Source organism: Danio rerio, chromosome 7, assembly GCF_052040795.2.
Source record: "Danio rerio strain M-AB ecotype USA chromosome 7, GRCz13ab, whole genome shotgun sequence".
Lineage (NCBI taxonomy): Eukaryota > Metazoa > Chordata > Actinopteri > Cypriniformes > Danionidae > Danio > Danio rerio.
The window spans coordinates 76,228,198-76,256,144 of record NC_141027.1 but is presented as its reverse complement, the minus strand read 5'-3'; the positions used below and the strand labels follow the sequence as shown (position 1 = coordinate 76,256,144).

Below are 27,947 nucleotides of genomic sequence, written 5' to 3'. Positions count from 1 at the left end.
AGAAACTGCAGTGAACACTAATTCGCTTTCTGTCAGACTAGAGGATCTGCTTGCTTGATGATGGGAACCGGGGAGTTTGTGTGCGTGACGCTGCGCGGCGGCGCGCCGTGGGGATTCAGACTCCGCCAGAGCGCGCACGAAAGCCAACATCCAATCCAGCTGCTTCAGGTGAGACCAATGGCTCTTTTTTATGATTCTACAATCCAGTTAAACTACATGTGGGAAGAGATCTAGTTAGAGTGACGAATTAATTATTTATTAATTTGTTATTGTGCATGAATAGCTACTGGTTTCATTTCTCAAGATCTTTAATGGAGTTATGGAAATGTAGAAAGCTGGCTGACCTGATAAAAACAGCCTGGGCAGACTATAAAGAGCAGTAAACTTAAGTTTTAGGTTGGTTCGAGCAGCTTTTTAGTCAAAATGATAGATTGTTATATTGATTAATGCTAATTTTACATCTAAATAATGTGTCTGACTCTGTCCTGACCCGCTATTATTATGATTTATCAATAATCCAGTTTACACCACCTGTGAGCAAAGACCTGGACTGATATCTATTGTATTTTTGACTGTGCATGAATTCACTGGTTCACTTTCTCATGATCTTTAATGGGGTTTTGGAAATTTAGTGTTGCCAAGAAAGGGATGCCAGCTGAAAAAAACAACTTAGACAGTCAATACAGAGCAGTAAACCATGTCTTAGGTTGGTTTGAGCTGCTTTTTAGGCCAGACTGATAGATTTGCTTAGTGATAACATCTTATAATACTGAACTGTGACTCCCAACTCGCGTTTGATTCAATACTCAACACCAGTGGTTCTCAAAGTGGGGGTGGGGGGTCGCCTGGTGATTTCCAAAAATCTTTTTATTTTTATTAAGCCATAAGAATGACCATATTTTATCCATAACCTACTGAAAAAAATAGTTGTTTATAGTATATACTATATAGTAGCTTATAGTAACTAGTTCTAATGGATTGCGACCCCTGAGGTAATTACATTATATTAAAGACTGATGCAGCAGGCTGATTTTATAATGTAATATATTATAAAGTAATTTTATAATTAAAAAAAATAAGCCAAGAATAGACTTCGGTCTATTGGTACATGCAATTGCATGCAAGGTTTCTGTATTTATAGCCACCTCAGAGGATATTGGGGGTCGCGAGTCACTGCCATTGTTATTTTGGGGGTTGCAGACTGGAAAGTTTGGGAACCCCTGCTCTGTGGGCAGAGAGAGTGACGTATAACACATTTATAAGTTATCGTGCATGAATAGCTTCACTGGTTCACTTTCTTAAGATCTTAAAATGTGTGAATGTGTGATTCCTGACTCTCTGTGATTCAACAATAGTCCAGTTTTCACTAGCTGTGGGCAGAGATCTGGTGAGAGTGATGAATATCTGTTGTCTTTTCTATCATTATTGTGCATGAATATCTTCACTGGTTCACTTTCTCAAGATCTTAAATGGGGTTTTGGAAATGTAGAAAGTGATGCCAGCTAGCTGACCAGCTAAAAACAACTTAGACAGTCATTTCAGAGCAGTAAACCATGTTTTAGGTTGGTTTAGGCTGCTTTTTAGGGCAAAGTGAGAGATTTGCTTAATGATAAATGCAAGTTTACATCTTATATTATGAATGTGTGACTCCTGACTTGCTCTTATTATAATTCAACACTCCAGTTTACACTACCTGTGGGCAGAGATCTGGTAAGAGTGACGAATAACGAATTTATTTGTTTTTGTGCATGAATAGCTTCACTGGTTCACATTCTCAAGATCTTGTAATACTGAGTTCTGACTTGCTCATATTACGAATAAACAATAAGCCAGTTTACACAATTGGTTTACACTAGCTGTGGGCAGAGATCTGGTGAGAGTGATGAATATCTGTTGTCTTTTCTATCATTATTGTGCATGAATATCTTCACTGGTTCACTTTCTCAAGATCTTAAATGGGGTTTTGGAAATGTAGAAAGTGATGCCAGCTAGCTGACCAGCTAAAAACAACTTAGACAGTCATTTCAGAGCAGTAAACCATGTTTTAGGTTGGTTTAGGCTGCTTTTTAGGGCAAAGTGAGAGATTTGCTTAATGATAAATGCAAGTTTACATCTTATATTATGAATGTGTGACTCCTGACTTGCTCTTATTATAATTCAACACTCCAGTTTACACTACCTGTGGGCAGAGATCTGGTAAGAGTGACGAATAACGAATTTATTTGTTTTTGTGCATGAATAGCTTCACTGGTTCACATTCTCAAGATCTTGTAATACTGAGTTCTGACTTGCTCATATTACGAATAAACAATAAGCCAGTTTACACAATTGGTTTACACTAGCTGTGGGCAGAGATCTGGTGAGAGTGATGAATATCTGTTGTCTTTTCTATCATTATTGTGCATGAATATCTTCACTGGTTCACTTTCTCAAGATCTTAAATGGGGTTTTGGAAATGTAGAAAGGGATGCCAGCTGGCTGACCAGCTAAAAACAACTTAGACAGTCATTTCAGAGCAGTAAACCATGTTTTAGGTTGGTTTAGGCAGCTTTTTAGGGCAAAGTGAGAGATTTGCTTAATGATAAATGCAAGTTTACATCTTATATTATGAATGTGTGACTCCTGACTTGCTCTTATTATAATTCAACACTCCAGTTTACACTAGCTGTGGGCAGAGATCTGGTGAGAGGGATGAATATCTGTTGCCTTTTCTATCATTATTGTGCATGAATATCTTCACTGGTTCACTTTCTCAAGATCTTAAATGGGCTTTTGGAAATGTAGAAAGGGATGCCAGCTAGCTGACCAGCTAAAAACAACTTAGACAGTCAATAGAGAGCAGTTTGGACTGTTTTCAGCAGCTTTTATTTAATGGCAGAATGAAACAAATTTCTTTTGGACAAATGTAACTTTAATAAACATCTGTAATACGCTCAAAAATATATATATACTTGCTGTTTGTTCAAACTATACGTTAAAAATAAGCTGAAACAACACAATTCTTCAGTGTTTTTGGGACAACTTTATTATTTTATGCTTAATCCACTTAAATTTGTAAAAAAATAAATTAATTAATTAATTAAAAAAACAATCGATTGTGTGTAACCCAGCATTTTTTTTTACATTGTAATAATATGTGACCCCTAAGAGTTGTTTATACAGTAATAAATGAAGATTTTACAGAACATAAAGGCAGTTCTCCTATAAGGATACAGTTAAATAGGACAAAACAGCGAGCGTTATTCGTCTGTGTTGTATGTATACGGGCAGTGTTGTATACAGATTCCTGCATAATGACAGCATATCTCAGTGGCCACCCTCAGAGTTCAGACTGGTCAGTTGGTTTGATAAATGTTCACTGGCAAAGTTGTTTTGCTTGAGCTGAATTTTTACAGGCAGATCTGTGCTGCGCCTGTCCCAGACTGGAGCAGGGGTCCTTATATGGTCACAGCAAAGCTAACAAAGTTTGTTGGCCGAGTTTAGGCTGTCTGTCATCACTCCCATAGACATCAAGAATCTAAACTGTTAGTATTGAGAAGCTGGAATTATTTGTTGATCCCTTTTTTTTTGCTGATTTAGTGCTTGTGTGAGAATTGGTGAGACGTTTTGTGAGTGGGGAATGTATAGGATATCATGCATATGTTTTATGTTCTGATGATGGGGTATTTGTATGGAAATGCTCAGCACAGCCTGTGGAGACTCCTGTTTATACTTAAATGCTTTGCTTACTTTACAGTTTAATACATTTAAAAGATCATCGCAGCCGTTAAATATATTTATTTAAACCAGCTTGACCAGCCTGGTTTAAGCTGGACAAAGTTGGTTTTGGCTGGGCTCTCAGTCTGGCTAGGCTGGTCGAGCTGGTTTTAGCTGGTCATCTTCCAGCCTGACCAGCTGACCAGGCTGGAAATGACTGGAGACCAGCCTGGAAATGGCCAAAACCTCTCTAAAACCAGCCTGGTCGACCAGCTAAAACCAGCCAACCAGCCTTTTTTCAGTAGGGCAGATTTAGCCAGGATGCCGGGGTTAAACCCCTACTCTTTATCGAAGGACATCCTGGGATTTTAAATGACCACAGTTTAACGTCTCATTTGAAAGACTGAGCAGTATAGAGTCCCTGTCGCTATACTGGAGCATTAGGACCCACACATACCGCAGGTTGGGTGCCCCCAGCTGGCCTCACTAACACCACTTCCGGCACCAACCAAGCTTTCCCATGTGGTTTCCCATCCAGGTACTGACCAGGCGCAGCTTCAGTGGGCGACCATGTGAGAGTTGCAGAGAGCTTAATAAAGGCATAAACACATTAAGGGTGTTTATTTGTTGAAATTCGTATTAAGATGAACTAAAGTTTAAAATACGATATCGTACTAAAGCACCACCAGTTTAAAATACTTAAAGGCATAGTACACACAAAACAGATCACCCAAAAAAGGAAAGTTTCCTCACAATTTACTCAAACTTAAGTGCATCTATGCTGGAATTAGTTAGCTAAAGGTCTGTGTATTATTCTGGAGTACTATAAGTCTCTGGCATCTAATAAGGGGTCGAATGTTGAGTTCATTAAAAGTACAGATTGATACAGGCTCTTTTGAACGTGCACCTACAAAAATATTTTCATAATCAGCCGTTGGAAGGCGTTCAGAAAATTGTAGTAAGGAGTTGTGTTTAACTTGAAGTCATTTAGCTTTCAGCATTACAGCTGGATTCACTCTGGTAAACCGCTACCCGACTTACTGCACGAGTTTATGAAAGTTTGCCCTAATGTGGATTTAACAATGGGAACGTGACCGTCGGTGGACCACCGTGGTTAGTTTTACCTGAAATGTACGCTGGAAACACTGAAAGATAATTGCTGAAAGCTGTGGGAGGCAGAAGCTGCCTGAAAGGCACAGGAACTTTCCAGAACGCCGCTTTTACTCAGTGTGGGAATGAATGAGAGCGAAACTAACCATGCATTTCTTCTCTTTCTCTCTATTTCGGTGCCAAATGTTGTTGGGTTACAATGTCCAAAAACAAAGGGTCTATAACAAAATTAGCTTTGCTTGCAGACATATGAAAATCAAAGTGTTTAGTAACAAATGCTCATGGTTACTTTTAAAGCAGCAAGACATTTATTGAAAGACTTATGAACCCTTTCTTTACATGAGCAACATGTTTGCAATATTGTAAAAAATTAAAATGTTTTAAAGGGCTCCTACTGTAACCTTTACAAGATGTAAGATAAGTCTTGACCACAGAGACCTCAGTTTAACATCTAATCCGAAAGACGGCGCTCACTGACAGTACAGCAACCCCTTCACTTTTACTGGGGCGTTAGGACTCACACAGACCACAGGGTGAGTGCCCCCTGCTGGCCTCACTAACACCACTTCTAACAGCAACCTAGTTTTCCCATGTGGTCTCCCATCCAGGGAGTAAGGGGAAGCTGCAGGCCCGGAGACCCAACTGCACGCTCAGACCTGCGCGCACAGATCTGCACTTCCAGACCAGACAGTGCCCACTGCTGTTGGGTTGGGGGAAGCAGCAGGTACGGAGACCCAACTGCACACTCAGACCAGCACTTTCTAGTAAGTAGCAACATCAGAAACGTCAGTAAGGTTATCGATTATTAAAGCGATTCCTGAAAATTACCAAGTTTTATGGCATAAATCAATGTGGTGTAAGATATTACACTAACAAACAATTATTTCAGTGTTTGATTTGATCAAAATTAGTGTCAAAAGAGCATTATTTTATGATATTTACAGCTTGCACTTATTTTATGAATGATTGTACCATTCTGGGACAATTTTCTAACAATGTTTTCTTGCAAAATAAAAAAAACTTTAAAGTAAAAATGTTAAAATAAAATGTAGGCTATAGCACAATTATTAATTGTAACGTATTTTAGTGCTGTATAGGTCTACTGTTCATATTACTGTATTATCTATCTGAAAGTGCTACGAAAGACAATAACAGTAACACAATAACAGTTTATCAATTATTTATAAGTTCTGTAATGATTACAAACACGTTTTTTGGAAATCAAAATATCAGTTAATCTGCATAGAATTTACAATATGAGCTCTCTTAGGTGAAATCAAAAATAATTTGCTTGTGGTGTGTATTTTTCCCCAAATTTATATTACATTTAAAAAGTGGGTCTCTGCCAACACTAATACAATGTGCCAAAGATTCCAGATATTTCCTGTTTTTTGCTCTAGTAATGAAAAATCTCCCCAATAAGAACGTAAAGCATTTATGTTATTTTCTGCGTAAAAAATAATTTTTACTCCAATTATTATTTTTCACAATTTTTCTATGCATTGTTTACAACTTGACTTGTAGGACCTCATGAAAAAATACACAAAAATAAAGTTTGTTGTGAGACAATTACTTGTATGTGAAGAAATTTATTGTATATGAAGATAATATTCATTCCCTCAACTCAATACGAAACAGTGATAAATCCTCAATAATGAAAAACAACAACAAATGTCTGACAATATTGAAGTAACTGAACAATATCTATTTACAAATACAATTAATAAAATACAACAGAATTAATGCATTTGAATCCAAAATCTAGCATGTTTAATATTTCATATAATAATTTATTCAATCATAGCCTGATATTTTATAGTAGAAAAATAGTTAAATTACAATTTAGAAGCAGCTGAAATCAGGTTAGTCGATCTTTTAAACAGCAGGTGGCACTGTGAAGGTCTGGAACAAGTGTGCCGCAAGCCTACGTTTGAGTGAAGGTTTCGGTCGTTAGATCGCCCCCTGGGGGCTGGCTGCAGTACAAGTCATAAAGCCCGCCTCCTCCGTGTTAATGAAGGAGACTTGAGCCCAAATAAAAAAAAATATTACACTTGCAATAAAATGTCCCGAAAGATGGTTCTGGTCGATTAAGGCACTGGTTATTGTGCTGAAATAGGTGCAGATCTTCATTTTTGTAAACAGTTTGTTTTTAGCAGTAATTTAATGCTGGGCGTGTCATCGTGATTGACAGCTGTGATTGACAGTTTCTAAAAGCAGCGCGTCTGAGCTTCGGCAGGAGACTGAAGTAGACTGAAATGTTATTATTCGATTTCTGTGTTATTTTACCATGACAAAATGAGTTCAGCAGTAAACTATAGTTTCTGACATACATGATCCTGGTGGAACACTGTTTATTCGCTAAGTTCAGGGCTTTTTTCGGGCTTTATTAGTTTGCTGATACACGCCTAGCCACCCAGATAGCAAAACACAGTTCCGGCTAGATTCTCGCCTGCCGGAGACTTATCTCTTAGAGCTCAGACTGACTAATGTTACCTCTGCTGGACCTACTCCGGATGCCTGGACTCACTGCCCGATTCCAGTCCGAGTCAATCGAGCCAGATGCGGCGGCCGAGCGAGCCGGTGCTGCCGCATGCGAGCCGGAATCAGCCCGGGTCTCCAGGCCTGCAGCTTCATACTATTGCATCCAGGTACTGACCAGGTTCAGCCCTGCTTAGCTTCAGTGAGTAACCGGTCTTGGGCTGCAGGGTGATATGGCTGTGGCTAACTTTAAGATCTAAAGTTTTTGTGGAAGGGCGTGTTCGTGGCGGACTGACATAGTTCAGTGCTTCGCCATGGAGAAGGAAGTACTTATAACTTATCCACAAAATGTCTGATCTGCCTAAAAAAAAAAAAAATCACAGGTTCGATGAAATTCCTCTCCTGAAGACATGCCGATATTGAGTCACAGTCATAGCGCCACCTGCTGACAGATGGAAGTTTGCCATACATCAGTGATTTTCTGTGTGTATTTATCAGCTTAAATTGTTATTGTCCGCTGTTCTCTGTCATCCTAAGGCCACCGGGCGGTGGTGAGTCCAGGTGTGAGGTCCCTTTCATCGCTGCTTGCAGCTTTAATTTTGACTTATTCTTTCTGAAAGCAAGGCAATATTTTTTGGTTGTCTAGAAAAATGCTACTTGATTAAAGAATTTGTAGATATTTAGACTAGAAACAAGACAGAACCTCTACGTAAGAATGCAGTGTGTGTGTATATGTGTGTGTGAGCAATGTGTGATTTTTTTCTGTTTGTTTTATTCGTGCACTGTTAATATTCTAACCATAATATTTTAGGCAGGAATGTAGGGATAATCTTGACCGGAGACCTTAAAAACATCCCGTTTGTCGTCATCCCTGAGGATTAAATATGATTTACTGTGGTCACAGTTTCGATTATCTTTTGGTTCCCCTCCATTTTTGGATGCACTTTTGTGTTCAGATCTTTGTATCTGAGCAGTGATTGTATAGGCTCGGTCCCTCTGTACAGCCCTTATACGGTGACCGGAGCGGATTCATAACAGTCCATGTTTTTATTCAATTAAAGATCCTTCACCTTTAATCCGGGCCTCGTGCCAACGGCTTTAAAAGGCTTTGCTGTTTTAACCAATTGTTAGCTCGCAGAATATTACAGTTGAGTACACTGCAAAAATGCTTTTCTTACTTAGATTTTTTGTCTTGTTTCTAGTCCAAATATCTACAAATTCTTAAATCAACAAGCATTTTTCAGCAAAACATTTCAAGAAAATGTTTCAGAAATAACATGCCAAAATGAAGTGAGTTTTCCCTTAAATCAAGCAAAATAATCTGCCAATGGGGTAAGCAAAATAATCTTGTTTTTCGATTTGTGATAAGATTATTTAGCTTACCCCATTGGCAGATTATTTTGCTTGATTTAAGGGAAAACTCACTTCATTTTGGCTTATTATTTCTTAAAACAAGACAATATGTTTTGCTTGTCTAGAAAATGCTTCTTGATTTTAATAATTTGCAGATATTTGGACTAGAAACAAGACAAACATTTTAGTAAGAAAAGCATTTTATGCAGTGTAGCTGTATTTGTAGACTACTTTGTTAATGATTTAGAACAGGAAATACAAGTAAGTGTTGGTTTATATATGCGCCACACTGCAAATAATATCTGTAATTACCAGTTTCCCTATTTTTAATCTTTCGCTGTCGGCTTCTGATGTTGAAAATTCAACTTTTTTAAACAAAGTGACATATTTATTAGTTTTTAAATAATAAGAGAAATCATATATAAAGAAATAAGTCTCTATATATTAACTGAAAATGTACTGGCAGTTTATTACAAGTTTCTTGTAGCGTAATATGTTGTACCAACCCATTCAATATATCACTTTCAACTATTAAAAATGTTAATAAAAGCACCTTTTTGGTTTAGATCAAGGTGCCATAATGCAATTCATAAGAATAAATATACAAAAAAGGAAAAAAGGAATCACAAAATATGGAAAACTTCTAATTTACAGATACTTTTTACAGTGTATAAAGCGGCATCAGGCCAAATACTGAGTAATAGTTCACCCAAAAATGAAAAACTCTCCCTTTACTTACTCAAAACCTGTATGAGTTTCTTTCTCCTGTTGTTTCAAACAAACAAAAAAAAAGATATTTTGAAGAATGCTGAAGCCGGTAACCATTGACTTCCATTGTTTTGTTTTTTTCAAACAATGGAAGTCAATGGTGACCGGTTTTTAGCTTTTTCCAAAATATCTTTAAAAAAAAAAAAAAAAAAAAAAAACAGAACCAAGAAACTCATAAAGGTTTATAACCACTTCAGGGTGAGTAAACAGTGAGTGCATTTTCCACCAAACTTTCCAAATATCTTTTTGAAGAATATTTTTGTCCAGTAAGACTTATGTCAGCTGTAAGAAATCATTTGCTTTACAGATTTGAGTTTGCTTGCTAGCTTGTATCTTGTACAGTGAAGAAAAAGTGAAACTACTATGTCTTTCATTCAAAGTACATATTTATATTGGATTAAGTGAAATAAGGTTTCTTATTTTAACCTGTTTTATTCATTTTGCCCTAAACAAAAACAAATCACTAGGTAAACCTAAAAACATAATTTATTCACAAAGTAACACATTTTTACCTTAAACCAGCAGCTTTCGTGTCATGTGACTACATGAAAAAGAAGCTTCTGTTAACAGGGAGTAGTACATTATTATTTTTGGGTGAACTATCCCTTTAATGAAACATGTTCATCTGTTTTTGGCCAGTTTTATATTACATTGTATTTGTAGTCGTGCAGTTTGGTTTAAATAAATTTTAAAGAAGACAGAAGCTTTCAGTAGATCATTGACAAGCTGAATTATGACAGGGTTTGGAGTTTCAGAATCGTGTTTGTGTTTATTTTTCATCTGAGAATACTTGGAACGTTCTTTCTTGAGTGCGCACTGCCCTCTTGTGGTCAATAAGAGGACAGATTGTTCTCTAAAATTGATCTAACATTATGCAGTAAATACATACTACTGTACTACTACTACTACTAATAATAATAATAAAAATAATAATAATAATGTAAAAACTTGATACAAGATCTTTACTACTACTACTACTAATACTACTACTACTACTAATAATAATAATAATAATGTAAAAACTTGATACAAGATCTGTACTACTACTACTACTACTACTACTACTACTAATAATAATAATAATAATAATGGAGACATCTGACACAAGTTCTAGAATGGTGGATGGGCAATTTATTATATTCATATGACCTTAAGAATAGTTAATTTTTGTCAAACTGTGTTATTTGAATATGCTCGGATTTGAATAATTTTTTTGCTGCAATGTCATCTGTATATTTACACTGTATATTTAAACTCGGCTTAGTCCCTTTATTAATCTGGGGTTGCCACAGCGGAATGAACCGCCAACTTATCCAGCATATGTTTTACGCAGCGGATGCCCTTCCAGCTGCAGCCCATCACTATGGACATTTAAGCTTACCCAATTCACCTATACCACGTTTTTGGACTTGTGGGGAAACCCATGCCAACACGGGGAGAACATGCAAACTCCACAGAGAAATACCAACTGACCCAGCCCAACACTGAGTAATTCAAACCTTCTTGTTTTGTGACTTATTTGCGTTATGTCAAGTGATATAATTGTATAAACACTATATAATGTAAAATATATACAGTTGAAGTCAGAATTATTTGCCCCCTTCGAAATTTTTTCTTCTTTTTAAAATATTTTCCAAATGATGTTGAACAGAGCAAGGGAATTTTCACAGTATGTCTGATAATATTTTTTCTTCTGGAGAAAGTCGTATTTGTTTTATTTCGGCTAGAATAAAAGCAGTTTTAATTTTTTTAAACACCATTTTAGGTCAAAATTATTAGCCCTTTTAAGCTATATTTTTTCTTGATAGTCTACAGAACAAACTATCGTTATAGAATAACTTGCCTAATTACCCTAACACGCCAAGTTACCCTAATTAACCTAGTTAAGCCTTTAAATGTCACTTTAAGCTGTATAGAAGTGTCTTGAAGAATATCTAGTCAAATATTATTTACTGTCATCATGGCAAAGATAAAACAAATCAGTGATTAGAGATGACTTATTAAAACTATTATGTTTAGAAATGTGTTGAAGAAATCTGCTCTCCATTAAATAGAAATTGGGGAAAAAATAAACAAGCAATCTAATAAGTTAGGGGGGCTAATAATTCTGACTTCAACTGTATATTTTAAAAAATCTCAAAAGGGACATAATTATATTAAATGTATTTTGTATTCCAGCCAAACTAAAAGTAATAATGATATTTTCTCCAGAAGGAAAAAAACAAATCAGTGGGGAGATATTTGAAAAATAATTAAAATTTCACATGAGGGGGCTAATCATTTTGAACTGTACAGTATGCATATATATAGAATATAAACATGAACACAATAATATTTCCTTCATGAATTAGTTCACTGTATAAGGTTTACGCTGACATCAATTCCAGTATAGTAAATATTTAGTAAATTCATTCATTCATTTTCTTGTTAGTCCCTTTATTAATCTGGGGTTGCCACAGCGGAATGAACCGCCAACTTATCCAGCAAGTTTTTTACGCAGCGGATGCCCTTCCAGCCACAACCCATCTCTGGGAAACATCAACACAAACATTCACACCCACACCCATACACTACGGACAATTTACCCTACCCAATTTACCCGTAGCGCATGTCTTTGGACTGTGGGGGAAACCGGAGTACCCGGAGGAAACCCACGCGAACGCAGGGAGAACATGCAAACTCCACACAGAAACGCCAACTGAGCCGAGGATCGAACCAGCGACCCAGCAACCTTCTTGCTGTGAGGCGAACGTGCTACCCACTGCGTCACTGCATCGCCTATTTAGTAATTATTAGCCACTATTTGACATGGTGGCTCAGTGGTTAGCAGCAAGAAAGTCGCTCTTTCGAGTCCTGTCTAGTCCAGTTTGCATGTTCTCCCCGTGTTTGCATGGGTTTCCTCCGGGTGCTCCGGTTTCCCCTACAGTCCAAAGACTTGCGGTACAGGTGAATTGGATAAGCTAAATTGTCTGTAGTGTGTGTGTATGGATATTTCCCAGTGATGGGTTGCAGCTGGAAGGGCATCCGCTGCGTAAAACACATGCTGGATAAGATGGCGGTTCATTCCGCTGTGGCGACCCCGGATTAATAAAGGGACTAAGCCGAAAAGAAAATGAATGAATGAAGGAATTCACCTATAGCGCGTGTGCTCGGACTGTGGAGTAAACCAGAGCACCCGGAGGAAACCCACACCAACACAGCGAGTACATGCAAAGCTCCACACAGCTGGGACTTGAACTAGAGACCTTCTTGCTCTGAGGCAACAGTGCTAACCGCTACCATGCCACCCTTATTATCTTCTTACTAGCTTGTATCTTGTGTCGCTCGCTGTATAAACGTCTGTAATACCATGCGCTAAATTAAGCATGTAGACGGCAGCACAATTACTAAAGGCGACCTCAGATGAACAATTGCAGAGCTTTACGACTTGACCTTAAAGCCCAGCTGATTTGTGATGCATACAAGTGACAGATGACTGATATTAAATCTAATGTTGAAGTGTCTCTGCTTCTCTATGCAGGGTTTACGGGTTACAGACCGGCTTTGGCCACTGTTTAGTCATTTGACATGCAGCTGTTGTGATGCGTAAATTAGTGCCACTTGGTCTAAATTAAGACGCGGTGTCTGTGAACCAAGTTATATAGTTCTTTATCCAGTGTGTACAGTATTACACAGCACGAGTGAGTACAGGTCTCTATTTTAAAAGCGATCTGTATTGTATTGGTATATTGTGTATTAATTTATGCTGAGCACTGTATGTGTGTATGAAGCAACAAAAACACGAATAAACTGTTCGGTGTGGATTGTTTTTGTTTGTTTAAAGTGTGTTTGTGTATTTTCCCTCCTCTTAATTAACACCATCAACCTTCATAAGCATTAAAATAAAGATTTTTATTAGATGTAATTTTTTAAATTAAATATACACTCACCGGCCACTTTATTAGGTACACCTTACTAGTACCGGGTTGGACCCCTTTTGCGTTCAGAACTGCTTTAATCCTTCGTGGCATAGATTCAACAAGATATTGGAAGCATTCCTCTGAGATTGTGCTCTATGATGGCATCACGCAGTTGCTGCAGATTTGTCGGCTGCACGTCCATGATGCCGATCTCCCGTTCCACCACATCCCAAAGGTGCTCTATTGGATTGAAATCTGGTGACTGTGGAGGACATTTGAGTACAGTGAACATGGCGTGTAATCCTATTAGAGGTAGCTATTAGAAGATGGGTACACTGTGGTCATAAAGGGATGGATATGTTCAGCAACAATTCTCAGGTAGGCTGTGGTGTTGACATGATGCTCAATTGGTACTGATGGGCCCAAAGTCTGCAAGAATATATCCCCCACACCAATACACCACCACCACCAGCCTGAACTATTGATATAAGGCAGGATGGATCCATGCTTTCATGTTGTTGATGCCAAATTCTGACCCGACCATCCAAATGTTGCAGCAGAAATGTAGTCTCGTCAGAGCAGGCAACGTTTCTCCAATCTTCTATTGTCCAGTTTTGAAGAGCCTGTGGGAATTATAGTCTCAGTTTCCTGTTCTTAGCTGACAGAAGTGGCACCCGGTGTGGTCTTCTGCTGCTGTAGCCCATCTGCCTCAAGGTTGGACGTGTTGTGCGTTCAGAGATGCTCTTCTGCAGACCTCAGTTGTAACAAGTGCTTGTTTGAGTTACTGTTGCCTTTCTCTTAGCTGGAACCAGACTGGCCATTCTCCTCTGACCTCTGGCATCAACAAAGCATTTGTGCCCCCAGAACTGTCGCTCACTGGATATTTTACATTTTTCAGACCATTATCTGTAAACCCTTGAGATGGTTGTGCATCAAAATCCCAGTAGATCAGCAGTTTCTGACATACTCCACCAATACAGCAACAACCATGCCACGTTCAAAGTCACTTAAATCCCCTTTCTTCCCCATTCTGATCCTCGGTTTGAACTGCAGCAGATCATCTTAACCATGTCTACATACTTAAATGCATTAAGGTGCTGCCATGGGATTGCCTAATTAGAAATTTGCATTAATGAGCACTCTGACAGGTGTACCTAATAAAGTTGCCATATTACAGTTTTACTCAGTCGCTTTGGTGCATTTCTCACTACACTATTTACATCTGCACAACAGTTAATGCATTTCTCAAAACAATTAGTGCAAACTGCAAAACCTGGCTGATAACCTGCAAAAGCGCGTCACATGCTCAAAATAGATAGTTCATTCGTCAAAAGCAAGTATTCATGTCAATCAAAGAGTCAGTATCATCAAAATGAAAACTCCTGACACCACTGTTTATGAACAAGATAGTCAAATGGCTTAGTCCTGTTTTCATTATGAGTTTACTCTGTACATTTTTTTCCATTGCAAAAAAGTCAGATGTTGGTGACACTTCCTAAAAATGCTCAAGACAGCAATTAATACTATTTACAGAACCATTTGAAAACTACAGTAAAGTTAGACATCACTGCATTTAGTGAGCTATCTGAGTACAAGACACTGAATATGTATGTTTCACATTTTTACTGCAGATGCTCTTTGCAATTATAATTTATTCACAGCATTGGGCAAAAGAATAAACACACCCTTATTTACAACAAACATAAACTCCCTTTGGGTAGAGCTGTGCACAACTGTAAACAATATTGCAGAACATATTGGAACTGAAGCTACAACATACACAGGTCTGTAAATCATTCATGAAATTGTTCAATTTTGAAGACATTTTCAGGAAAATAAAGATTTAAATTTGTTTTTAAAAAATTTGTTTGACAGATTTTGACAACTAGTTCAACAGTTTTGTATGTGATGACTCAAGTAATGAAATGAGGACTATTAGTTTTATATGGAGTGACTATTCAGCATTCACAAGTTTAGTTCCTTTTGACTGACATGATATGAGCAAATGATAATGTTATAAATAGCAGGGAGTTGTATGAAAGCGATTGATGCATGTCCAAAAGCATTCACAATTTGTTGAAAAGAATGAGAAACTGCTACTATGATGTGCACAAATGACTAATTGTTTTGAGAAATGCGTGAACTGTTGTGCAAATGTAAATAGTGTTGTGAGAAATGCACCAAAGCCACTGAGAAAAACTGTAATAATGGTATTAATTTATAACAATAAGATATTAATTAATAATATGTTTAATGTAATTTCTAAAGTGACTCTTGATTAATGTTTCCTGCAGATCGAGGCTGGCAGTCCTGCTGCGCTCGCTGGCCTGTGTGAGAATGACGAGCTACTGTCAGTCAATGGAAAGCCATGCTCGAACCTCAGTCTCTCCGACACTATAGATCTCATCGCGGCCTCAGCTGACTGTCTGCAGCTGCTCGTCAAAAGGTATTTTATGACATGCACAAATGGTCCTTTGTCAACTATCAGTGTATTTGTCAATGCTAAGCTTGATGTGAAAAATCGTGGCTTAAACAAATTGATTGAGATTATTTTACCAAATCTCCTCCCTGCAGATGCTGTTTTCTTGCTTTTTAGTAAAGTTAACTAATCGCTTTAAAAGCAACAGGTTTACTCACATTTATAAGTCAACTAATTGTTTTTTTAAAGCAATAGGGTTTCTTACTTTTTAAGTAAAGTAATTTAATTACTTTAAAAACAAAGGATTTTCTTACCCTTTAAGTAAAGTTTACTAATAAATAAAAAAAAACTATGGGTTTTCTAATTTTTATAAGTCAACTAATCCCTTTAAAAGCAAGGGGTTTAATCACTTTTAAAGTAAAGTCAACTTATTAATTTTAAAAATAATGGGTTTACTCACTTTTACAGTATATGTAAAGTCATCTAACCGTTTTTTAAAGCAATGGGTATTTTTGCCTTTTAAGTAAAGTTAACCAATTAATTCTAAAAACATTGGGTTTGCTCACTGTTATAAGTAAAGTCAATTAACCGCTTTACAAGCAAAGGGTTTTCTAATTTTTTACAGTTTTTCTCAGTGGCTTTGGTGCATTTCTCACAACACTATTTACATTTGCACAACAGCTGATGCATTTCTCAAAACAATTAGTCATTTGTGCACATCCTAGAAGCAGTTTCTCATTCCTTCCAACAAATTGCAGATGCTTTTGGACATGCATCAATTGCTTTCATACAACTCTTGGTTGTTTATAACATTATTATTTGATTATGTCATGTCTGTCAAAATTAACTAAACTTGTAAATGCTGAATAGTCATTCCATATAAAACTAATAGTCCTCATTTCATTACTTGAGTCATCACATACAAAAATGTTGAACTAGTTGTCAAAATCTGTCTAACAAATTTTGTAAAAACAAACAAAAAAATTATCTTTATTTTTCTGAAAATGTATTAAAATTTGAACAATTTCATGAATTGATTTACAGACCTGTGTATGTTGTAGCTTCAGTTCCAATATGTTCTGCAATATTGTTTACAGTTGTGTACAGCTCCACCCAAAGAAAAATTGTTTGTTGTAAATAAGGGTGTATTTATTCTTTTGCACAATGCTGTGAATAAATTTGAATTGCAACGAGCATCTGCAGTAAAAATGTGAAACATACATATTCAGTGTCTTGTACTCAGATACCTCACTAAATGCAGTGATGTCTAACTTTACTGTAGTAAATTGTAGTACTGTAGCATTTTCAGGACGTGTCATCAACATCTGGCTTTTTTGCATTGAAAAAATGTCCAGAGTAAACTCATAATGAAAACAGGACGAAGCCATTTGACTGTCTTGTCCATAAACAATGGTGTCAGGACTTTTCATTTTGATGATACTGACTCTTTGATTGACATCAATACTTGCTTTTAAGGAATGAACTGACCATTTTGAGCATGTGACGCACTTTTGCAGGTTATCATCTAGTTTTTGCAGTTTGTACTAAATGTTTTGAGAAATGCACTAACTGTTGTGAGAAACGCACCAAAGCGACTGACAGTTTTTCTTGTTTGCTTTGACCTGGTTAAAGAAACTAGGTTCCACTTCATTTTCATTTTCACTATCCCAGCAGAGCAGAAGACCGGTCTTGCAAATGTGTAAACGCTTTCTCATTGGGTTGACACATTTTCCCCACCATTTTTCAAAACAGTTAACACAGATGTCATTCAAGCAGTCCAAACTCCATTGTTTTAGTTATGGTAACCAAACAGAAACCATCTATTTCTAACCATTAGAAACTACCAACATCAATATGAATTCACTGAAGCACCGGTTTGACACTCCTTCACACAAATCTTCAATAAGCAATCAGTCTGCAAACATTAAAAACGGTGGAAGGTCTGTGTTGTTCTGTGCCAGCATGGATGGAGGAGGTCAATAATGGCTATGTCCTATACTCCTAATAGATTTGACTGTATATTGGTTTACATGTGTTTTCTCTAATGTTTAGAGAAAGTATTTTATTACTTTTTTTCTGCTTTAAAAAAAAATAAAAAATAAAATATATATATATATATATATATATATATATATATATATATATATATATATATTTTTTTTTTTTTTTTTTTTTTTTTTTTTTTACGTTATTTCAGTTTTCAGCCACAGTTTGAAAAATGTCATGAATTCAATATAAGTTTAATCAAAGCATTTTTTTATTCTGGATCCAATTCTTTACAAAAAGGCAAATTTGACAGCCCAAATAGAATTCACACTGAGTTCTGTGTTTTGTTTTTTGTTGTCCATTGTCTAATGATTAATTAAAAGTGCTCAAATACTTGTTTGCAAGTTGTGTAGTTTGAAGGTAAAATTAGCTTTTGTTGCATATTTTAAATGTTTTGACACGGTATGTGCATTTTGCAAGCATAATGTTTCATTTTGACCATGAGGCCGCTGTTTAGGCCTGTGTGTTAACTGTTTCGAAAATGTGGAGTTTCAGTTGACGGCTGCATCAAGGCAAACAAGAAAAACTGTAAGTAATGAAATGAGGACTATTAGTTTTAAATGGAGTGACTATTCAGCATTTGCAAGTTTAGTTCCTTTTGACTGACATGACAGAAGCAAATGATAATGTTATGAATAGCAGAGAGTTGTATGAAAGCGATTGATGCATGTCCAAAAGCATCTGGAATTTGTTGGAAGGAATGAGAAACTGCTACTATGATGTGCACAAATGACTAATTGTTTTGAGAAATGCATCAGCTATTGTGCAAATGTAAATAGTGTTGTGAGAAATGCACCAAAGCCACTGAGAAAAACTGTAATGATTAGCTTGATGTTAAATATTGTAGTTTAAACAACTGGATTAACGTTATTTTACCGTGATCTTCTCCCTGTAGATGCTGTAGCCAACCTCAAGAGGGCGTTGAACTGGTTAGCACTACTTTTCGGATCCCTTCTCCATCGAGGCCTCATGAATCTCAGCCACAGGACCTGTACATTTCCGAGTCCCAGGATGAAGCGTATTATGGGGAAACAGACAGCGATGGAGAAAGTGCTGTGGGAACTCGATTGGTCCGGACCCAAATTCAAATACCTGCATCTAGGAGTAAAGAAAGAGGAACTTATGCACAAGTCGGCGGAGGATCTGTGGTCGAACTGCAGCTCTCGTTGTCCAAGACCACCCTGAAGGAACCGGATTGTACTGCACTAGGTAGTGCATGTGGAGTTGTGGGAGATGTTTATCACAGGGAAACGGATGAGAGCATCATCTCTCCAGAAATCCCGCTTTATGTTCCCAGACAAAACCGGCAACCCCTTGGTCAGCGGGGTGTGTTGATTAGCAAAGCCAGTTGTTTGCCAGGACAGGTGGAGGTAACAGTGCAGCAGATTTCTGCTTCAGGAAAGGAGGGGGGGAAGGCCAGTGAACGGTTGGATTCTGGTGGGGAAGAAGGAGGGAACATTGAAGAAGCTCCCACCTCCTCCTCTGTGTCCTTTGGACTTCCCTCAGAGGAGTGGGACTCCGAATCGGAGCGGGAGGTCTACCAGCCCAACAAGCACCGGGCAAGGCACGCCAGTAAGTGACATCTGATTTTCATTGCGCTGCTTCTTATGGTGTGGTTTGGTATCTGTTTGCAAGAATAGTAAGTGTTTCGTTTTTTAAATGCTTTAGAATTGATGGAGTCTGTGGATTGCTTGTGCTCATAATGTTTAAAGTACTAAATGAAAAGGGTTTAACAAGTGTATGCGCATTTTATATGTATTTTTAACCGCAGTTGTTTGTGTATTCTGAATACTTTCTGTGATTTGTGAACAAGAGCATGCATAGATAGATAGATAGATAGATAGATAGATAGATAGATAGATAGATAGATAGATAGATAGATAGATAGATAGATAGATAGATAGATAGATAGATAGATAGATAGATAGATAGATAGAATAAAAAGGAAAGGAGCATTGATTCACTGTGGCAGTTATGGGTGGGGGCTTGCAGGGTGACATGACTGGTAAAGTTAAGAATAAAACACGGGCATGCTAATGATGCTGGCAGAAGTGCCATTTGACAGACATCAGCATGTGTGACTCTGGCCTGTTACCCGATCCTTTAAAATTGGCCATCTTAGCAGCACTGAAAAGGAAGGAGCGCTCAAATCTTCACCTTGAGATTGGAAAGACAAGAATTAGAAATGTGTCACATTTTAACCAAACCTTTTTTTTTAAAAAGACTGACACAGTCAGGTGGGACTATGGGGCTTTAAAGCACTTCTGTGTAAACAGACTGCAACAGGACAGTGTCTTTATTTACAGCTTTGGGAGCTACACATATGGGCTTGTATTAGCACTCATGCCACTTGCAAGCCTACTGGGCTATTTTTACCCCTTTTTTTCTTTTGCTAGGTTTGCTATTGGGTTAACCTCGCTAACGTGCTCTAGACACATTCTCTGTAAGTGTCCTATGTTAGTGTCTGGCTGTTATACATGGATCACAGATTTAGTTAATTGGCGAGAGTGATGTCAGGTCTCTTATTGGAGCAGGATTTATTGGATCATTGGGAATAATATAGGTCAGAGGATGTAAACTCTTGTTGTTTCTAGACTCCATTATCTCGTATTGTCCAGTCTTTTAAAATCCTGTGTTTCAAACAACATCTCAATTAAAATTGCCATTGCCACAAATTTTAAACCAGGGCTGCTCAACCCTGTTCCCTGAGATCGACCTTCCTGCAAATTTCAGCTCCAACCCTGATCAAACACACCTGAACCAATTAAACAGGACCTGAACAGCACTTGATAATTACAGGCAGGTGTGTTTGATATGGGTTGCAACTGAAAACTGCAGGAAGGTCGATCTCCAGGAACAGGGTTGAGCACCCGTTTTAAACATTTTAAACAAACAATTGTGGCTTTGGTTTCAAGTTATACTAGTTAACTGCTCACATAGCTGTGCTATTTATATGCTTCATATGCACAGTTCAGTGAATAAGGCCACCAGGGCAAGCCATGAGCAATAGCTCTTGTTTATGACCTCAGCCGCTCGATACCCTAAACTCCTTTTTTGTCATTCTTAGGGCTCCGGCGCAGTGAGAGTCTTTCAGAGAAGCAGGTGAAAGAGGCCAAGTCCAAATGCAAGCGCATTGCTCTTCTGCTGTCTGCTCCGGCCCCCAACCCCAATAATAAGGGGGTGTTGATGTTTAAGAAGCATAGACAAAGAGCCAAGAAGTATACTCTTGTCAGCTACGGTACTGGTGAGGACGAGTCCGATTATAAAGACGAATACGACGACAGTGACAAGGAGGAACATGCTGTTGAGTTCACTGTCCTAGCCACAAGTGAAAAAGAAATTGGTACCGATTTCTTCACCAATGCCTCAGCTCAGAAAAGTATTGTGAGCTTTGATTGGGATACTGGATTACTCGAGATAGAACGCAAGCTTGACAACCAGCAGGATATGGAAGCTCTGCCTGAGACCAAGGGTAAAGGAGCACTCATGTTTGCCCAGCGCAAACAGCGCATGGATGAGATAGTAGCTGAGCATGAAGAGCTGAGACGTAAGGGGATCCCTGTTGAAGCAGTGCAGGAGCCTGAGACTCATCAAACATACCAACACATGGAGGAGCATGCTTATATGCATGCCCAAGAGACCCAGAATTACATGGATGTAAATTTACACCACAGCATGTCTGCTCAAAAGCAGCAACAGCAACAGCAACAACAATATCATCAGTACCAAGAACAATACTATCAACAGCAGCAGCAGCAGCAGCAGTATCAAGACTACCAACAGCAGCTACAATACCAACAACAACAACAACATCAGTATCAACAACAGCAAGAATATCAGCAGCAAAAAATGTATCAACAAATGCAATCATACAATCAGCAACAACACTTCCAACAGCAGAAAGTTGAACAGTACTCACATCAAATGAATGGGATGTATGATCAGCAAACGCAGAATGAAATGCAGGCATCAGTAGCAAACAGGAGTGCCAAACCATTTTCAACTCAAAACAGAGTAGCTGTTCCATTTTCCTCCCCTCCAAATGCAGACAATCAAGAACAATCTGGGTATTCTTTAGGGCAAGGTGAACAGATCGCCTCCCGTGATGAGCGTATATCTGTACCTGCTATCAAGACTGGTATCTTGCAAGACACAAGGAGGAGGAATGCCAGTAAACCTATGTTCACTTTTAAAGAGTCTCCCAAGGTTTCACCTAATCCCGCTCTGTTGAATCTCCTTAACAGGAATGACAAGAAAGCAGGTTTTGAGTCTTGCCCAGAAGAAGATTATTTAAGCTTAGGGGCTGAGGCATGCAACTTTCTTCAGTCCCCTAAGATGAAACACAAAACTCCACCTCCAGTAGCTCCGAAACCTCACATTAACCCTGCTTCTCCTCCATGGACTAGTCCAGAAAACGCTGACCAACCTAACACACTGCAAGTTGAAAACAGTGTCCCAGGACCTGCAGAAGCTCCAGTCACAATGGCTGATGCTGCTCCTGTCCCCACCCCTAAATTGGGAGTCCAAGTCACGTCTGAAGAAGAACCTACGTTGGCCTCTGAATCTCATGATGTTTCACACAGTCCTGAAGAACTTGCTCCAGCTCATGCCTGGAAACAACCGGAAGCTCAGATGGAGCAGAACCAGCAACCAGAAACCTGGAATGAGAAACAGCCACAGCTACAAATGAACTCTTCTCATCCTGTGGCACCACCTGTTACCCAGTCAGATCCATCTGCCAGATCGTGGGATCCAGCCTTAACCCAAGGTCATGAGCAGAATCCAGTAAGTAGTTGGGGTCCAAATGAAGTCCAAATGCAAGTCCCATCTCAAACACAGCCACAGTGGATGACGCAATCTCAAGCTCCTCCAGAGGTACAATCACAAGTGCCTCCTAAAACTCAGTCCCAGCCTTCTTGGGTAACTCAGGTTCAATCCTCACCCCAACTCAAGCATCAGCCACAGCCTCAGTCCCAAATAAATGCTTGGGCACCAAATCCAACATCACAAGCCCCATGGTCTCAACCATCACAACCATCTACTGGTGTTTGGCAACAAGATCAAAATCAAGCTCAAGAACAACCACCCTGGACCCAGGAGCAACAATTCCAAGAATCTCAGTTAATGCCACATTGGGCACCACCCCCTCAGCAACAGCCACAGCCTCCTTGGGCTCAACCTCAGAGGCAGACACAGCCACAGCCACCTTGGGTCTCTCAGGCCAAACAGCAAGAACCAGCACAGCCACCGGTAAATGCATGGACTCAATCACAGAGTCCAATTCAAGCACAGCCTCAATGGCCTCAGCAGAGTCAACCACCGCCTCAGCCCACAGCACAATTGCAGCAACCTGTGAATCCTTGGACACAAATGCCACCCCACCCCCAACCACAACCACACTGGGGACAAGAACCTACTTCTCAACAACACCCTCAACAAGTAATGAACTCTTGGGCACCTGAGCAGAATCAAATTCAGCCTCCCTGGGCTCAAGGAATGCCACCAACTCATCCCCAGGCACATCCTCCATGGGTACCAAAACCTCAACAGCAAGCATCACAGCCACCTGTGAGCCAATGGGCACCACCACAGTCTCAACCAGCTGTAAATACTTGGGCTCCCCAAAACCCACAAGGTTCAGTTGAAAGCCAAAAGTTGCCTGCCCAACCAATTAAGCAGTGGAGTCCACCTCAGCCCACTCCTCCACGTCGAATCAACTCGTATACCACTGGGACAAAAGTACCATCTCCCGTGCCAGCAAGCAGTACTGTGGCATCCCATGGTTTTGGTTCGGCTTTTGAGATGCCGGCATTGAAAGGGAAAGGGGCAGAACTTTTCGCCAAGAGGCAATCCAGAATGGAGAAGTACATTGTGGATTCTACCACAGTGCAGTCAAATAAGGCAAGACCGTCTTCACCTTCTCCTTCTTTGCCAACTTCCTGGAAATATTCACCCAATTGTCGGGCACCCCCACCTTTGGCTTATAATCCAATTCATTCACCATCATATCCCCCAGGTGCTGTCAAGCAGTCTCCCTCCTCTAGCTCTTCCACAGCAAACAAAAACAAAAGCAAAGACAAGGGAAAACCTGCCCCGAAACCTCTTCATGTTCTTGATGTCATGAAGCATCAGCCCTATCAGCTGAATTCCTCCCTTTTCACTTATGGCCCAGCGGCAGAGAAACTTGCTGCAGAAAAAGAGGCAGCTGAAAAGCTTGCAGCTCAAAAAGCAGCTGAGGCTCAGGCTCAAGCCCAAGCCCAGGCTCAGGCCCAAATTCAAGCTCAAAACCAGCAAATGGCATATAACCAAGGCCCTCCCCCTTATGGTTTTATGCCGCCTCAGGCCCAGCAACCTTACGGGATGGCTGGTCAGCCACCAATGCATGATGGCATGTACCACCAAGCCCCTCCAAATTCATATCAACCTACTCCTAATGTTTATCAGCAACATCCTCATCAAGTCCAATATCAACAGGAATACAACCCCCAACAAGCTTACCAACAACCCCCTTTAAATGCATACCAACAGGCACCAAGCCCTCCCTACCAACAGTCCTCCCCACCCTCCTACCAGGCAGGTCCTACTCCAGCCTATCAAACTGGACCTGCAATGGCCTACCAACAAGCCCCTAGTTCTTATGTTGTTCCATCTTACCAAGTAGCAGCAAGGGCTGACTCTGCCTCAGGAAGCAGTGTTACTGCTGCCCCCAAGCCTAAATTTTCAGCCAAGAAAAGCGCTGCCCAGGTTTGGAAGCCAGGCACTGCTGAAAAATAGTTTTTTTGAATAGGGATTTTCCGACATGTTATTACCTCAATGCAGGGGTGTCCAAACTCGTGCACCCTGCATATTTTAGTCCAACCTCAATTAGACACACCTGAACTAGCTAATCAAGCACTTTCTAGGTATACTAGAAACTTCCAGGCAGGTGTGTTGAAAGAAGTTGAAGCTAAACTATGCAGGACATCGGCCCTCCAGGGCTTGGACACCCCTGCCTTAAAGGGATAGTTTGCTTCTAAACAAAACTTGTTCCAAAGATGTTTGAGTTTTATTCTTCTGTTGAACACAAAATAAGATATTTTAAAGATTTAGTTTTTTTTCCCAATGCAATCACACATTAACTCATAACATTTAGACTTATGGGATATTCATATTCATTTGTTCAGTCTCATGCGTACATTATAGTATGAATTGCTCACACTCCAATGATGGATAGGTTTAAGGGTGGGGTTTAGGGGCACGATGGCTCAGAGGTAAACACTCATGCCTCACAGCAAGGAGGTCGTTGGTTCGAGTCCCAACTGGGGCAGTTGGCATTTCTGTGTAGAGTTTGCATGTTCTCCCTGTGTTGGCGTGGGTTTCCTTCGGGTGCTCTGGTTTCCCCCGGCAATCCAAAGACATTCGGTATATGTGAATTGAATAAGCAAAATTGGCCGTAGTGTATGTGTGTGAATGCGAGAGTGTATGGGTGTTTCCCAGTACTGGGTTGCAGCTGGAAGGACATCCGCTGTGTAAAACATATGCTCGATAAGTTGACAGTTCTGACAATACATAAAATATTTACGTTTCCTCGTGAGATCAGGCTGGGTTTTCCTGCAATGGATGTCAGTGGCTACAACATTCTTCAAAATATCTTATTTTGTGTTTGACAGAAGAAGAAAAAAAAAACATGAAACACTGGAACTACCTCAGGTTGAGTAAATAGTAAGTAAATGTTTATTTTTCGGAAAACTATCCCTTTAAGCTGAGATGCAGATATTTTAAGTAGAAGCGCAATGTTTCAAAGACCTACCAGATGGGTAACATTTTGAAGCCATTTCAAAATACAAGCAATATATCACACAGTGTTTATAGAAGAATGCTCTGCCGAATACTGATATTTATAGACCTTCACATAAGCATTCTTGTATTTAACTCAAAAATAACCAATTAAATGCTTAAGACTTTATGTTTGGTCAAAGGGAATCAGTGTTGAGATTGAGAAAAGAAAAATGAAGGCTTAATAATGTAGATGAAAAGGTAAGAGATGATAGCAAAATCCGCTTGTTAAGTCGTGATATATCAGTAGGCCCACATGGAATCTGCGAGCAGATTTTCTGCAGATTTTAAGCCCATCATTGATTCTGTTTATTTACTTGAGTAAATGTGTGTAATATCTATATTTATTCAGTTTTTTTAATTAATTACAGTAATATTATTGATGAATATGAAAATGTTCATCTGATTTATGTTACAATGCAGTGTGTAAAGTAATATTTTCTGTCTTTTAGTAGAGATATTTTATGAGTGACTTGCTTTGTTTACCAAATTAAATGGATCTAATTGTATTTGCATTTTAAACATTAAATAAAATTTTAAAAGATATTATTTTTATTTCACATATTAAGGTTTTAGTTATGATACAACCAAAATAATTCCACAGAAATCCGCAGATTTTTACCAAAATTCTCTGCAGAAATAGCTAAAAAACGTCCACAGATTCCGTCTGGCCCTACATACCGGTGATGTATGTAATACTATTTCCAGGTCCATATGCTACTCATTTCAATTGAGAAAATATTTGTTTATAGCCACTTTTTAGTCATATCACACATAAAATTTAAAATAAAATTATGCTGTACACATCAATCTCTGGACTTGCTGCATCAAAGACAAAAAAAAAATTTATTAAGACATATATATATAGCGATTGTGATTTTCGAAATTATTACAGAGCTTTGTAAACGTTTATTATTACCACTTATTGAGTCTCCCCATACAGTTTAATCTAGAGCGCTTGGATCTGGAAGCCGCTTCGCGTGACGTCACACTTAACAAGCAGATAGTCTGTTATGAGGATTTCTGAGAAACTGATTTGCAATACAGCCTATACAAGCTTTAGATGACATCCAGAGGGGTTTGCAGTATCAGTTTTTCCACACTAAACCTCAGCGGACACACAGAAATATATAAACAATTGAGGTCAGAATTATTAGTGCCACTTTGAATTTTTTTAAATATTTCCCAAATGCTGTTTAACAGAGCAAGGAAATGTTCACAGTATGTCGGATAATATTTTATCTTCTGGTGAAAGTCTTATTAGTTTTATTTCAGCAATAATAAAAGCAGTTTTACATTTTTTAAACACCATTTTAAGGTCAAAATGATTAGCCTCTTTAATAGATTTTTTCGATAGTCTACAGAACAAACCATCATTTTATAATAACTTGCCTAATTACCCTAACCTGCCTTGTTAACCCTTATTAACCTAGTTAAGCCTTTATGTCAATTTAATCTGTATAGAAGTGTCTTGAAAAATATCTAGTAAAATATTATTTGCTGTCATCATGGCAAAGATAAAATAAATCAATTAGAAATGAGTTAATAAAACAATTACGTTTAGAAATGTGTTGAGAAAATCTGCTCAAAACAGAAAACAGGCAAAAAATAAACAGGGGGGCTAAAAATTCTGACCTCAACTGTATATATGCACAGTGTAATGACAGTTGGAATATGCAAGTAAGCAATGTATTAACTTCTGGCAGAGCCAACAGGAGAAACTGTATGACAAAGAGACAGAATGTATTACGATAAACGAAGTTCAATCATTTCTCAACCTACGAGGGGAAAAAAAAACATTGTTATCTTTTTAACTTTCAAGAGGATTTTCAATACAGAAATGAATGTACTCAGAGTGTGAGTCTTTTAAGTAGGTTGAATAGTAACACCCATTTAACAGCTGGTGCATAGTCGGAGCACCTTCATTTTTACTTTTTATGTCGATTAAGTTGACTTTGTGTTGGATTATTTTATTTTAAGGAAGGAATTTATATTCACTTTTTTGTTTGCTTTAATATTTCTAGCAGATCTACTAGAAGAACTTTAAATAAAACAAACTTAGGGAGGGAGGTAGTTATAAAAATGTTCATTTTTAGTTTGACTGCTGTCTTCTGTTCATTTTCATTTCGCTTTCTTCTGTTCTTTTCTTTGTGTGTTTCTTCATAATACGCTATTTGTAAAATGTACCACAGTGCCATTAAAATCATTGTCTTCAGTTTTGTTCATTTGCTTTTGCATGTACTGCACTGCACTGTACTGTACACACGTCATGATTTTGCCAAGTGCGATGCGATCCTGGATTAACATCTCTGTTGATCCTGGAACATCATTTTTGTTGGAAAATGTAATACCTATTCGCTACA

General features: G+C 38.6%; 1 protein-coding gene across 1 annotated transcript; it reads left to right on the top strand.

Annotated features, from left to right (window-relative positions):
• Positions 1–27,799, top strand: synpo2a (synaptopodin 2a). The gene is made up of 4 exons (XM_087262334.1): positions 1–168; positions 15,599–15,750; positions 18,665–19,341; positions 20,837–27,799. The coding sequence occupies exons 1-4, from the start codon at positions 58–60 to the stop codon at positions 24,541–24,543; spliced, it is 4,647 nt and encodes a 1,548-aa protein (XP_087118460.1). The 5' UTR covers positions 1–57; the 3' UTR covers positions 24,544–27,799.
• Positions 27,800–27,947: the final 148 nt, after the last annotated feature.

Bases quoted from the DNA above. Each gene is read 5' to 3' on its own strand.
- synpo2a (XM_087262334.1), top strand. From the start codon at position 58: ATGATGGGAACCGGGGAGTTTGTGTGCGTGACGCTGCGCGGCGGCGCG. The intron at 15,751-18,664 runs GTATTTTATGAC...TTCTCCCTGTAG, and splicing joins CTGCAGCTGCTCGTCAAAAG to ATGCTGTAGCCAACCTCAAG. The intron at 19,342-20,836 runs GTAAGTGACATC...TGTCATTCTTAG, and splicing joins GCACCGGGCAAGGCACGCCA to GGCTCCGGCGCAGTGAGAGT.